Source organism: Temnothorax curvispinosus, unplaced genomic scaffold (genome assembly GCF_003070985.1).
Source record: "Temnothorax curvispinosus isolate PA1 unplaced genomic scaffold, ASM307098v1 QBEX01016192.1, whole genome shotgun sequence".
NCBI classification, from domain to species: Eukaryota; Metazoa; Arthropoda; class Insecta; order Hymenoptera; family Formicidae; genus Temnothorax; species Temnothorax curvispinosus.
Genome location: NW_020225972.1, coordinates 2531 through 15460, shown reverse-complemented (window position 1 = coordinate 15460; position 12930 = coordinate 2531). Strand labels below are relative to the sequence as shown.

Below are 12930 nucleotides of genomic sequence, written 5' to 3'. Positions count from 1 at the left end.
CTTGCGGTGCAGGCGGTAGCGGCGCCGTCGCCTTTGCGGGAGGGAGGGAGGGAAGGAAGGAGGGTGAGAGGGAAAGAGGGAGGGAGGAAGGGAGAGAGAGAGAGAGGGATAGATAGATAGATAGATAGATGATTTATTATGCCCGAGCAAAGGCTAAAAGGAAAATGTGATAAAGCATATACAATAAAAAAGGATAAAGAATTTTACTTTATATATTCATCCTACTACCTTACTGTTTCCTACTTTCTTACTTTGGACCAACGGTTTAACGTCTCTTCCGAAAGACGGAGCCCAGTTTTCTCCGCATCTGCACGGAGGGGCGCGGTTTTTTCGGAAAAAAACTTTTCCATGATTCATGGCTCTAGTGGACTCGAACCTGGTTCCTCAGATTAAGAGTCTGACGCTCTACCACTAGACCACATTGCCGCCCTAGCATATACAATAATTGCAGTATTAAAGCAGTTAACAATCTAGTAGTTACAGGATAAAATACGTTGCTCTCAATCAAGTGGCTACTTCAGGAAGCCATGCGGTCCACAATCACCAGCAGACACAGCAGTCGCAATACAGTATAATATAGCACAAAATTAGTAGACCAATCCGTAGAATTATCATCATACTCGAAGCTATCAATACGGTATAAAGCGACAAAAATCTATAGAACAGTAATAATGATAAGCTTAAACTAACGCACGCGCTATAAAGCAACAAAATTTTGAATAACAATTATAGTGATAAACTTAAGGTTAACGCTCTTATATTATTAACACACCAACAATAACAGTAGAATTGACTTCATACACGAAGCTATGCGGTATAAAGCAACAGAAAGCTATAGAACTGTAATATAAGCTTAAACTAACGCACACGCTATAAAGCAACAAAATTTTGTATAACAATAATAGTAATAAACTTAACGCACTTATATTATTATTAACGCACCAGTAATAACAACTTGAAGCATGCAACCGATGCACTCGCTTGACGTCTGTACTGACTTCAATACGGAAAGAACAGCAAGTTGATATATTCAGTCGATTTCGGATACAAGCAGAAATGATCTAAGAAGACTCTTAAATGATGCGATAGTCGATGCAGAAGTTATGTTATTAGGGAGCGAGTGCCAGAAATACATTGCAGATATATGAAAGGAGTTTCTGTATATGTTTCCGTTCGGTACGAAGGAATGTGGAAAGTCTGAGTTGCAACCAGACGTTCGGATCTCCTCAACGATGGATCAGGTTTGTCGAAAAGCTCACGAATGTAGGAGGGTGATCTCATATGGAGAATCCGATATGTCTAGCAGCCCATAAAATACAGCCTCCTATTTTCAATTCGAAGCCATCCCAGTTTCTTTCTGTACGTTATGTGATCATCTCGTCTGAAATCATAGATGAATCTAATGCAGCAGTTGAGCAGTCTCTGCAATCTGGTGTTCAGCTCAGCAGTCATGCCGTGATACACCAGACAGCAGTAATCGATGTGAGGCATTATTAAGGTAACAACAAGCTTTATCCTTAACTTAGTCGAGAGAGAATTTCTATTGAATTTAAGACTGTACAGTGCATGATGAACTTTCTGAGAGATATGGATGACATGCCTCCTCCAAGAAAGGTTGGCTGTAAAGATAACACCAAGGTTTCTCACTTCACTCACAAACGGAATTCGTGTATTATTCACCACTACTGGCTGTAAGAAATTTAGATTAATGGTTCCAATATGAGCTCGACTTTCAAATATAATAATCTTTGACTTGTTAGGATTGAGCTTGAGACCGTTTACCTCGGCATAGTCGAATATGGCCTTAGCATCCCTAGAAATCAATTCAAGACTACGATTGATGTCAGCCGGCGGACACGAGAGATAAGCCTGAACATCATCCGCAAAGAGCATATGAGACGTGTGAAGCAAAACACGGCATATATCATTGATATATACAGAAAATAGTGGGGGACCAAGTACAGAGCCTTGCGGGACTCCAGATGACGTGAACAGCTACTCAGATATGTTACCAAGATCATCCACCATTGCCTGAGACCGTCCAGTCAGGTAAGAGAAAAACCACAGTATGGCTTCATCTGAAAATCCGATCTCTTTCAGCTTTATATAAAGTTGGGGATGTGGGACAGTGTCAAAAACAAATGCCTTGCTGAAATCAAAGAGTATCATTATAGTCACAAGGCCATCATCAATCGCGCGTTTGATATCGACGCAGACACGTAAGAGAGCGGACTGAGTGTTGTGACCCGAACGGTAAGCGGACTGTCTAGGATTTAGCAGATCGAACTCATCCAAATACTGTGTAATCTGCAAGGCGACGATTCTTTCAAGGATCTTTGACAATTCAGACAAATTTGCTATCGGCCTCGTGTCAAACGGAGACTGCGGATTTCGAGTTTTGGAATGTGGGCGGATTAGTGCCCGCTTCTATTCCGACGGGAACGTAGAAGTCTCCAACGATCGGTTAAACAATGTCGTAAGCACCAAATAAATAACCGGCCAAGCAATGCGCAGAACATACAACGGAATGCCGTCTGAACCAGACGCATAAGAATGCAGAGGTGCAGTCATAATAAGCTTGTATACATCACTTGGTAGTACGGTAGAGAACTTAAACTGTAGGCGTAGTGCTGGTCGAGGAATCAAGGCAATGGCGGCGACAAATTCTGCATATGAGCATGACAGCTGAGCCCTCGAGACTGACGCAAAGTACATATTTAACTGATCTGGTGTAAAGAAGTGCAGTGGAGAGACTTGTGTCTGTTTTACCAGACCAAGTCGTGCAAGTTCTCTCCATAGCTTGGCCGAGTCTGTAATTCTGATAAGTGAATTGTAGTGGATATCACTTTTAGCACGCCTGATGTCAACATTGAGTCGATTCCTAAAGTGCCTGTAGGTGGCATAGTCAAGCAAACAGTCAGAGCGCTTGGCCTGTTTGTACATCCTGTTTCGGGCGCTAAGACGCGTTTTGAGATCGTCCAAGAGCCACTGCGCCGACGGCCTCCGCACCGCGATCACACGCGCAGGGGCCAGAGCATCTAGAGCTTCATTAATGGCATCCGACAACGCAACACAGAGACCATCGACACAGTAACCGCCGTCCATATCGGTGATGGCCTGAATGCGCTCAAGGTACCTCGGATAATTCATGATGGACCTAAGGCCACCATAGAACTCTTCAGCATCAATGTTTTTGAAGTTACGTCTTACAGTAGAACGCTTGGTGTCAAGATCTGTGCCAAGCGAAAGCTTTATTTCTATTAGGTCATGTCCAGCGATAAACGGACTTTCAGATTTGGTTAGCCGTATAATCTTGTCGCCGTCATCCACCGCCAAGATATCAAGCCACGAGTCAGCAGCGGCCGTATGGTACGTAGCTCCAGTATTTACAATAATCATTGAGATGCTGGACATCAGGTCGCGCAAGTGGTTGGCCTCAGAATTGGTCGACAAGAGGTTGCAATTCAAGTCACCACCGATGATGATATTCTTGTACAAGTGTGAAACACTCGTAAGTGTCTCAAAGAATTCATGCAGGAAGAGACCCTTGGGTCTTCTATAGACCAAAGCAAATAATACCGACTCGTTGTTGGGTAGACGAATCTCGAGAATCAAATACTCTGGAGAGTTAAAGTCGACTCTCGGAGAAACCGCTATAATTTTAGCCTTCAATGAATCGTGAACAAAGCAGGCAACGCCTCCGCCCTGTCTACCATCGCGATCATGACGAATCAGGAAATAGCCATCCAAGGCCACAAGTGCATCAGAAACATCAGAGTGCAGCCAAGTTTCAGATATCAAAATTACATGAAAAGGATTAGACGCAAACTGAATTCTGATTAAATCGATATGAGCTCGAAGTGAATTGGCATTGAACTGGGCTACGCAAAACTGAGACGAGTTCGTGAGTAATTTTCTGTGATTGGTGGGTGGCGATTTACTGTTATTATGCTCAAGTCAAACCAATTTCGCAAGATCAGCTTTCGAATTTATGTTAATAACAGGCATACCCTCTGAGAGTCTGGCACAAATGCGTCTACCCTTTATCCAGACAAACTTGTATGACTTTTTCTTCGCTACCCTCCTAGTCAGTTGCAACAAATCATATGTGGCCTTGGATAGCATTTCGTTTACATGGATATTACGATTAGAATCATTGCCGCAGACCTCGCTTTGCTTGAGCACTCGCTTCGCACGCATTCTAGATATGACTCTATCCTGGACAGCACTAGAGGTCGGAGTAACCGCAAACGAGCCAGTCTCATGCGCACGCGAAGAACGATCACCATTCACATTCGAAGCTGCTTTCCGGATCATCGGTCTCACGTTCAAAACGTGACACGAGAGATCCTTAATGTCAAGGGCTTCAAACACGTTTTGGACCAGCACGGCCGGTGTGATCTGTAATGCAACTGGCACTCCCGAAATGACGAGCTCGCTGTCAACGTGCTCATCAGCCGTCGGGAACAACTGAGCAGTTTTTAGCTCTCTGAGCTCCACCTCACGCTCCAATGCGGAGACCGTTTGCTCAAGCTCTATAATGCGCTTACGATTTTGCGCCGCAATATCCGCGATACGATTAAGATCGTTGAGCTTATCTGTTATTTCTTTGTTGGTGCGCAACTGACTATCTATGAATCCGGCCAGTTTATCACTCAGTCCGTGTAACAACTCATTCGTCGTGGCTTGTGAGCTCGATTGAGTGCGGGAGTCGACAGAAGAGGCCATGTTCCTGAGATCGAAGTCAAATGACTGTGCGCTCTCCTCAGTTCGCGGTGTGAGAGGAGGTATGTCGAGTGACGCTAATAATGATTTGCAGCAAGCATCCGCGTATCTGTTTACTGAATACGCCCTAATAATGCAACCAGGATGAAATATCCTCCTACACTCCCTGCACTCAATCGACTTGTGCGCAATTGACTTGCTACACTTATAGCGAATTCGGGCGCTTGCACTAGTGTACACTAGTGTACACTGAGTGCAAACGTTTCCAGTGCAACGCATTCGATCAATACCCTCCGTCTCAGTGCACTGCACTCATCATATTCGGTTACATTGCACTATTATAGTACATACTTTATCGCATATTCGATGAGTGTTGCACTGACCTCGTGTAGCACTGATTTTGTATTCGGACACACAAAATAAACTGAACGAGTGCAAAGTTTATTGCACGGCCAAATTTGTCAGTGCAGTTTGCTATTACAAGCGAAAAGTAACGGGACATTAGAAATAATGAATTCTGATGATGAAATGAAGCGATTTATGTTTCTAAATGAAATTTTCGAAACTAGTAGTAGTGACGATGAGGAAGAAATAAATATTGTCATACGAATTTTAAAAACTGAAGAAAGGCCGAAAATAAAGAAATATATAAATATTATAAATGAATATTCAGATAAAGAGGTAAATTATGTAATAATAAATATTTTTAAGATATATATATATATATATATATATGTATGTATGTATATATGTATGTAGATGTATTGTGCACATAGATGACTTTATACTTCTACACTATAATTGTATATAATATTCAGTTTCAGAGAAACTTTCGTTTGCAACGATATACATACATAAAGTTAAAAGATTTATATAAAAAATCAGATTTTTGCCAAAATACTACAAACGATAATCTCATTATATCAAATGATGCAAAATTTCTGGCATTTTTGTGGTAATAAAATATTATATTCCACAGAAGTATACATAAACACATATAATAAGTACAATAGAGAAATATATATTTATTAAACGTATATATGTACCTACTTATTTATTAGTATTTTTATTAAAGGTTTGCAGGTAACAAAAGTACTATTAGAGATGTAGCAGGCAGATTTGATATGGCAGAATCTACATTTCATGCAGTTTGTGATAATATTATGGATTTTCTAAATAACTTAGCAAAGTCCATAATAAAATTTCTTGACACAATTGAAGAAAAGACAGAGGTTTCGAAACAATTTGAAAATGTAAATAAGAAACAAACACTTCTATGAATTATATATTAAATGCAGTATTTTAAGCAAGATAAACTTGCTAGACTTAAAAGACATACTACTGGACGGTCGATTTCATCTTGAAACAAGATGAAAATTACGAAAGTGAGCAGATTTACTAAATGACAAATAAAATCGTATGAGTATCTAGTGAATTTCCTTACTTTCGTAATTCTTATCTCGTTTCAAGATATATAATGGATTCCCTGAATCCTTGATTTCTTCTAGTTGCAATACATGTTTTAAAAAGATATTTTCCTATTTAATTGTTATTCGTTAAACAGCTAGTAGATAGATGCTCAATGTTTGATTAAAAAATATTCAAGTAGAATTAAAACAAATTAATAATGCTTTCTCAACCACTTTAATATTAAAGGTAATTCGTAGATGTACTTTTACAGATTAATGGTTTTCCTGGAATTTTAGGATGTATCGATGGTACTTACATTATGATACGTACACCTGCTCACAAAATAAAATCTACATACGTAAATCGACATGATATGCCTTCTTTGACGTTGCAAGCAATATGTGATGCGAAGAAGAGATTTCTTGATGTTTTCACAGGGCCACCTAGTAAAATTCATGATGCACGTATTTTCAAATTATCTTTTATAAATACTATGTTGCCAGGTATATGTGGGAATGAATGGCATATATTAGGCGATGCTGCCTATTCTCGTAAAAAATATCTCATTACTCCTTATAGAGATTATGGGAATTTAACAGAAGAGCAACGAAATTTTAATTACAAATTTTCTGTTTGTCGAGTAAAAATTGAAAATGCCTTTGGCTTATTAAAAGCACGATTCAGACAACTGATTAGATTAGACTTTCATACTGTTCAACGTTGCTGTAAATTTATTATAGCTTGTTGTGCATTACATAATTTATGTATTCTTCATAACGATGAACTAGATGATTTATTTGAGGAAGTAGATGAACAGTTTCAAAATATTGAGAACAATTTTGAAGAAGGTTGTAGAAATAATGATAGAGCAGACAGAGCTGAAGGTGAAGAAAAGAGAAATTTTTTGTGTCAGATATTACATTAATTTAATTTCAACGTGGAAAAAAAAATTAATCTATACCCAATATATTTAGTAAAAAATTGGATATATATTGAGTATAGATTAATTGTTTGTGCATACAGTTTTTTCTGACATATAATAAGTACTGTGAACACAGTAATATGATAGTACTTATAATAATTTATTTTAACCATAAGTTAAAATTATATATATATCATGTATCTAACATAGTTATTTTCTTGCACAGCATATTTTTACAACTAAATAGTATCTAATGAAAAAACAAAGTTATGTTATTAATACAGCATTATATTTAATACTATGCAAATATCCAAATATGCTTAATAATAAAATTTGTCGCAAACTTATTAAAATATATAGTAATATTACCACACATATACAGATATTAAGACAATAATAATAATAGAAACATAGCTGTCATGTTTAGAGTTACATACATTTCTATTGCACAGTATGTTCTTAAAAAGTATATAGTAAGAAAATAAAATTGCGTTATCAATACAGAAATACAGCGCACGCACGCAACATATACAAAATACATGTATACATTATACTTTAATATTTTTAAAATTGGTTTTTGTATACAATACATAAACAAATCTGACTTTATATTAAGAATAAAGAAAATTACAATATTTGTATTTAATACCAAACTAAAAAAAAATGTATGGTTTTATCACATGTATTTCTTATTTTAAACATAAATATCTCTCTTTAGATTATATATTACTGTATCTTTATATCTGTTTAGAAATAACATAGAAAACTAATATAGAAAATATCGTTTGATGTGTAATATAATCACATAACATATCTTAGGAATCCTTATGAATATTTTCTTTTTCAAAGAAACTTTTTAACAGTCTCATTTTCTCTTCATGTCGTTCTTGCTTTTTATTTTCTTTTTCCTTATGAATCTCAACTAGAGTTTCAATTAAACTAGATTTTGTTTTTTTATTTTTTATTATTTTGGATATTTCAGCTTCAGACGAACTTTTGACCTTACTTTTAACATTAACTACAAACTTATTTGCACTTTGTAATACTTTTGGTTCTATACTGTCATCTTTGGAAGCAATCTGTTTAATTTCATTCTCAAAACTTACTTTAACTCTTTTCGATCCGGAAGTCGAATTATTTTTGTCGCTAACACGTTTTCTTCTAAGGATAGTTTTATAACGATTTTCACATAGGATATACGTCTTTTGTATACCTAAAACTGCTTCTAAGTCTTTTGCAATTTGTATCCACATTATCTTCTTATTTTTGAATTTCTTCATTGGACCAACTAATTTCAAATAATCGGCATACTTATCCAATAACAATCTTGTGCTTTCATCTGACCATTCGTCAACATTGCTTTTAGTACTTGCATCTAACTCGTCGTTTCCACTACAACTTGTAGATTCTTCTATTCCTCTCTCGCACAAATTAAAGTTATTTTCAGGAATTTCATATCCAGCTTGAAACAATTCTTTCCTATTCACCATAATTATGCTTGAATCACCTGCAATAATAAAATATATAAAATGTATTGTATATATATATTCTATATACATTTTATTAAGGGTAGAAATGTATTATAGGTTATACATGTAAAAATATTAAATATAAAGAGTATTACCTGCTTCATTTTCCACTTCGCATAAAACGCCAGACTCATCCTCTATTATTTTACCGTTCGCATCTAATATTAATTTATTTATAGTAACATCCATATTTGCACCAATAATTCAGTTTACCACTAATGGAATGCTAAACGGTTGCAGTGTTGCATCAAGTGAGTGTTGTACTGAGAAAGTGTCGACCCGGCCATGGACCCGGCCTAGTGCTGCACTCGTACAGTTTAAGGCCTTCACACATAAAATCGCATAAGGACGTAAAACGTAAGCGTAAGAAAATCGACCAATCCCAATCAAGTATTGTGCTGACCGTAACCCCAGTAGGGGAAAATACTTGATTGGGATTGATCGATTTTCTTACGCTTACGTTTTACGTCCTTACGGCATTTTATGTGTGAAGGCCTTTAGTGCAACATTAGTGTCGACCCGACCTAGTGCTGTACTCGTACAGTTTAGTGCAAAACGGGTTCAGTGCCAGTGCAAATCGACCGAATTCACTATTAGTGCACGTTGGCTGCATGTGTTGTAAGTTTACTTGTTACTTAAACCTAAATGTCACTAGGCACACTGATCATGCAGCAGGCATGAAATACGCAAAGAAAACCACATATACACATATACACCACAGCTACAGCTGTGGTTCGATCGGTGTCACACTTCTCTGCCCGTCCAATAGCAGCCGAGTACAGAGAGAGCGGTGAAAGTGGCAACTCATGCACGTGTCCACCAATAGCGATGCGCAGGGATATGAGAAGCAGAAACCATGAGCATGCGCAGCAGAAATCCTCGCCAGATGACAAATCAGACAGATAGAGGTTAGAACAGAAGCAATCTGTTGTGTATGTGACCGAGTAAGGCCCGTGAGCGAGGGGTAAGGTAGGAAGAAATAACTGGTCTTCTTGTACACTTAACACTACAATGTATTTTAAAACTGCGTACAAAAGAATATGGCTACCGACCATGCCGTGGACTTGTCTCGGCAGTATCTGAATCGTATCTGCCGACGGACTCAATCGTTCTCGTACAACGACCGTCTCGCTGTATCACGTGATCTTGCTGCTCGCTGCAGCGCCGCTCGGAACCAATAGCTACGCTCGACTATACGCACGCTCTCTACGTACGACCTGCGCGCCGTCTCTGCTACGCGCGTAATACAAACTACCCCAACACAATCTTTACCTCGAAATATCCAACATTCAAGTTGCTGGGAAAGAAAGACCTTATATCTATTCTTAACAAGCAAGCAGAGACCTGCTCAAACCTGCAACAAAACCGCCCGGAGGCAACTTACAGCAGAAATGGTGTTCCACAAATATCAGAGCAAGGAAACAGCGTGACACAAGTAATACTCACGAGAGAGAGAGCGAGGGAGCAGGGAGAGAAGGAGAGAGGGAGGGAGAGAGGGAAAGAGGGAGAGAGGGAGAGAGAGAGAGAGAGAGAGAGAGAGAATTTATTATGCCCAAGCAAAGGCTAAAGGGCAAAAAGTAACATACAATTACAATACTGAAGCAAATACAGCAATTTAACAGTTGCAAGATGAGGTGCAAGTGCTCTCAAACAATATTGAAGTTGATTGTCACTTCAAGCAGTACGATCGGCACCGTACGGTATGACATTTCATAAAATTAACAAATTGATAGATATAACATTATTCACAGAAATATACAATACAACATAAAGCAACACGAATCTATGGAACAGTAGATATAAACAACTTAAAACTACCGCACTTATAGACTAACGCACTACAAAACTAACGTACTTAAAGCTAGCCGATACAGCTAACTTGTACACTCATGTACAAATAACGTACATGGTCACTCAACCACTCGACGCATGTATTGCAGAATAACGGTAATATATAATAAGCAACGATACAGAATAACGGTAATATAATAAGCAACGATATATACATAATGTTTTATACCACATTTTGCTCTCAATCTGATTCACTACAGTGCACAACATTACGGCGATTATAACTTTACTCAGACTCGAGTTCCGATGCCAGAAAGACCGTAGAAGGCTTTTAAAAGATATAAGAGAAGATGCAGATGTAACGCTAGGCGGGAGAGATTGCCAAAAATAAATAGACGAGATATGGAATGAGTTTCTATATGTGACTGTTCTATGAGCAGGCAGACTAAATGTTTGAGAAGAAGTGGCATGCCGTTCGGACCTCCTGAGTGATGGGTCAGGCAAAGTAAAAAGATCACGTAAATATAATGGGGAGCGCATGTAAATGATTCTATACATCATGCAGCCGAAAAAGTAAAGCCTTCTGTTCTCAACTCGGAGCCAGCCTAGTCTCCGCCTATACGGAGTAATATGTACGTCACGCCTGAGATTGAAAATGAATTGTATACTGCAATTTACTAGCCTCTGAAGCTTTAAATTGAGCTCACTGGTTAGGCTATGATATACCAAACAGCAGTAATCGATATGAGGCAAGACCAAAGTGACGACGAGCTTTACTCTCAATGCAGTAGAAAGACTATTTTTATTGAACTTGATTTTATATAACGCATTATGAGCTTTGCGTGAGACAAGCAAAATGTGCTTCGGGGAGAACACGATAACCGGGGCCCCTTGATTTGACTGTGGTTTCTGGTAGTATTTTTTACGCTAAACACAAAATTATATAGGTCTTATAGGGCTAACTGCTTTAGTTTTCGAGATATGCAGTATTAAAGCTCAAAATAAATATAATATAAATTTTTACTTGGTAATTGTACAGATGGGGGGGACCATCTTGGATGACCTTGATATTTTAGTATGTTGTCAAGGTCACCAAAAAATTCTAGTTTATAAATAAAATATACTCTTTATAACATACATTATGAATCGAAACTTGAATCATCATCAGAATTGTTGTCACTGCCAAAATCAAATTCTTCCTCGAGTGACATCTCACGATGACGTTTCAGTGGTGGCAATATATCAGTAATATCTTCTTCATCTTGTGACAGAAGTTCAAGATTTTTCAAAAAAAGTCCGTCCATTTTTTGTCCATCAATGTAACCAGGATACACTTTGGCCATGTCCTCGAAGAATTGCATTATTTGAGAGCCAAGATCACAGCGATATTGTTTTTCCAAAATGTTTTTACGGTAGTAATACAATGCCATGTACTGATAAAGTAATTGAGTTGATTTGCGAGATATTATTGATTTTTTAAATAGTTTATTCTGGTTTTCTAAATCATTAATAGTGTTCAAAGAATTATCTGCAGCCACAAACTCTCCAACACTGTGATTAGTGGTGAGATGAGTGCATGGTGGTTCAAAAAGCTGTTCTACACCATGATATTGCTTCGCTTGGTCCGTACATATTATAGATGTATTTGGATCGACAAATTTCTTAATGTATGGCCACAAATGACGTTTGCTTTTTCCATCTACTTTTATAAAAACGCCGGTTTTGTCTTCTTTGCAATACAACCCCAAAACAACAATACTCATTTGCTCTGTAACACGGCCTCGATGATACTTTCTTTTAGTCAAAAAAGTTTCGTCAATTTGTATCGTTTTTTCCACACCACCAAGCATTTTAATATGATGAGAACTAATGATTTCTGCAATTTCTCGACAACATGAAAAATAATCACTCACTGTTGAATTACTTAATTCATCTTTATGTTGTTGATACCGCCATGAACGGAGATGATAAGTGACATCAGTTACAGACATTTTCATTACAAAACATATCACAATTGCAACAATTTCACGAAGTTCGATTCGACACTTAGTTCCTTCAAAGAATGTTCCTTCACTCGGATTAATTATTTTGCGACAACATTTCAATCCTTTCTTCTTTTTTCCTTGTTGAGCTGAACAACGCCATCTCCAATTCAATTTCAAGAGAGAACTATTTTCGACTCTCATTGGTAATCCACAACAAATAGGCGGTGTTGATGTTGATGATGGAATTATCTTCATCTCTTCGAGAAAAACTTGTGCAACTTTATTCTCAGAAATAATGTCGTGGAACGAAGAAAAAAAAGAAAAATTTATCAATTTTGGGTGAAGACGAGGATGAATATCGGTACACATAATGTGAGAGTACGAATGTAACTGACTACCTTCAAGAACTGAATACAAGCGTCTACTAAACGAAATGAGATTTCTGTGTTTACGTTTTAAAAATGTAAACAACATCCAACGCCTAACAACGGAACCTACTGCCTTCACGCATACACTTTCCACGCGAACCGAGGTTCACGCACACCCCCCCCCCGTGCTTTCGGGGGAG

The 12930-nt window shown here is 37.8% G+C and overlaps 1 protein-coding gene across 1 annotated transcript; it reads right to left on the bottom strand.

Annotated features, from left to right (window-relative positions):
- Nucleotides 1-7772: 7772 nt before the first annotated feature.
- On the bottom strand, nt 7773-8874 carry LOC112466437. Its single transcript, XM_025034525.1, has 2 exons — nt 8682-8874; nt 7773-8564 (listed from the first exon to the last, which is right to left on the bottom strand). Exons 1-2 carry the CDS (start codon nt 8773-8775, stop codon nt 7873-7875), a joined length of 786 nt encoding a protein of 261 aa, XP_024890293.1. The 5' UTR covers nt 8776-8874; the 3' UTR covers nt 7773-7872.
- Between the last annotated feature and the right edge of the window lie 4056 nt (nt 8875-12930).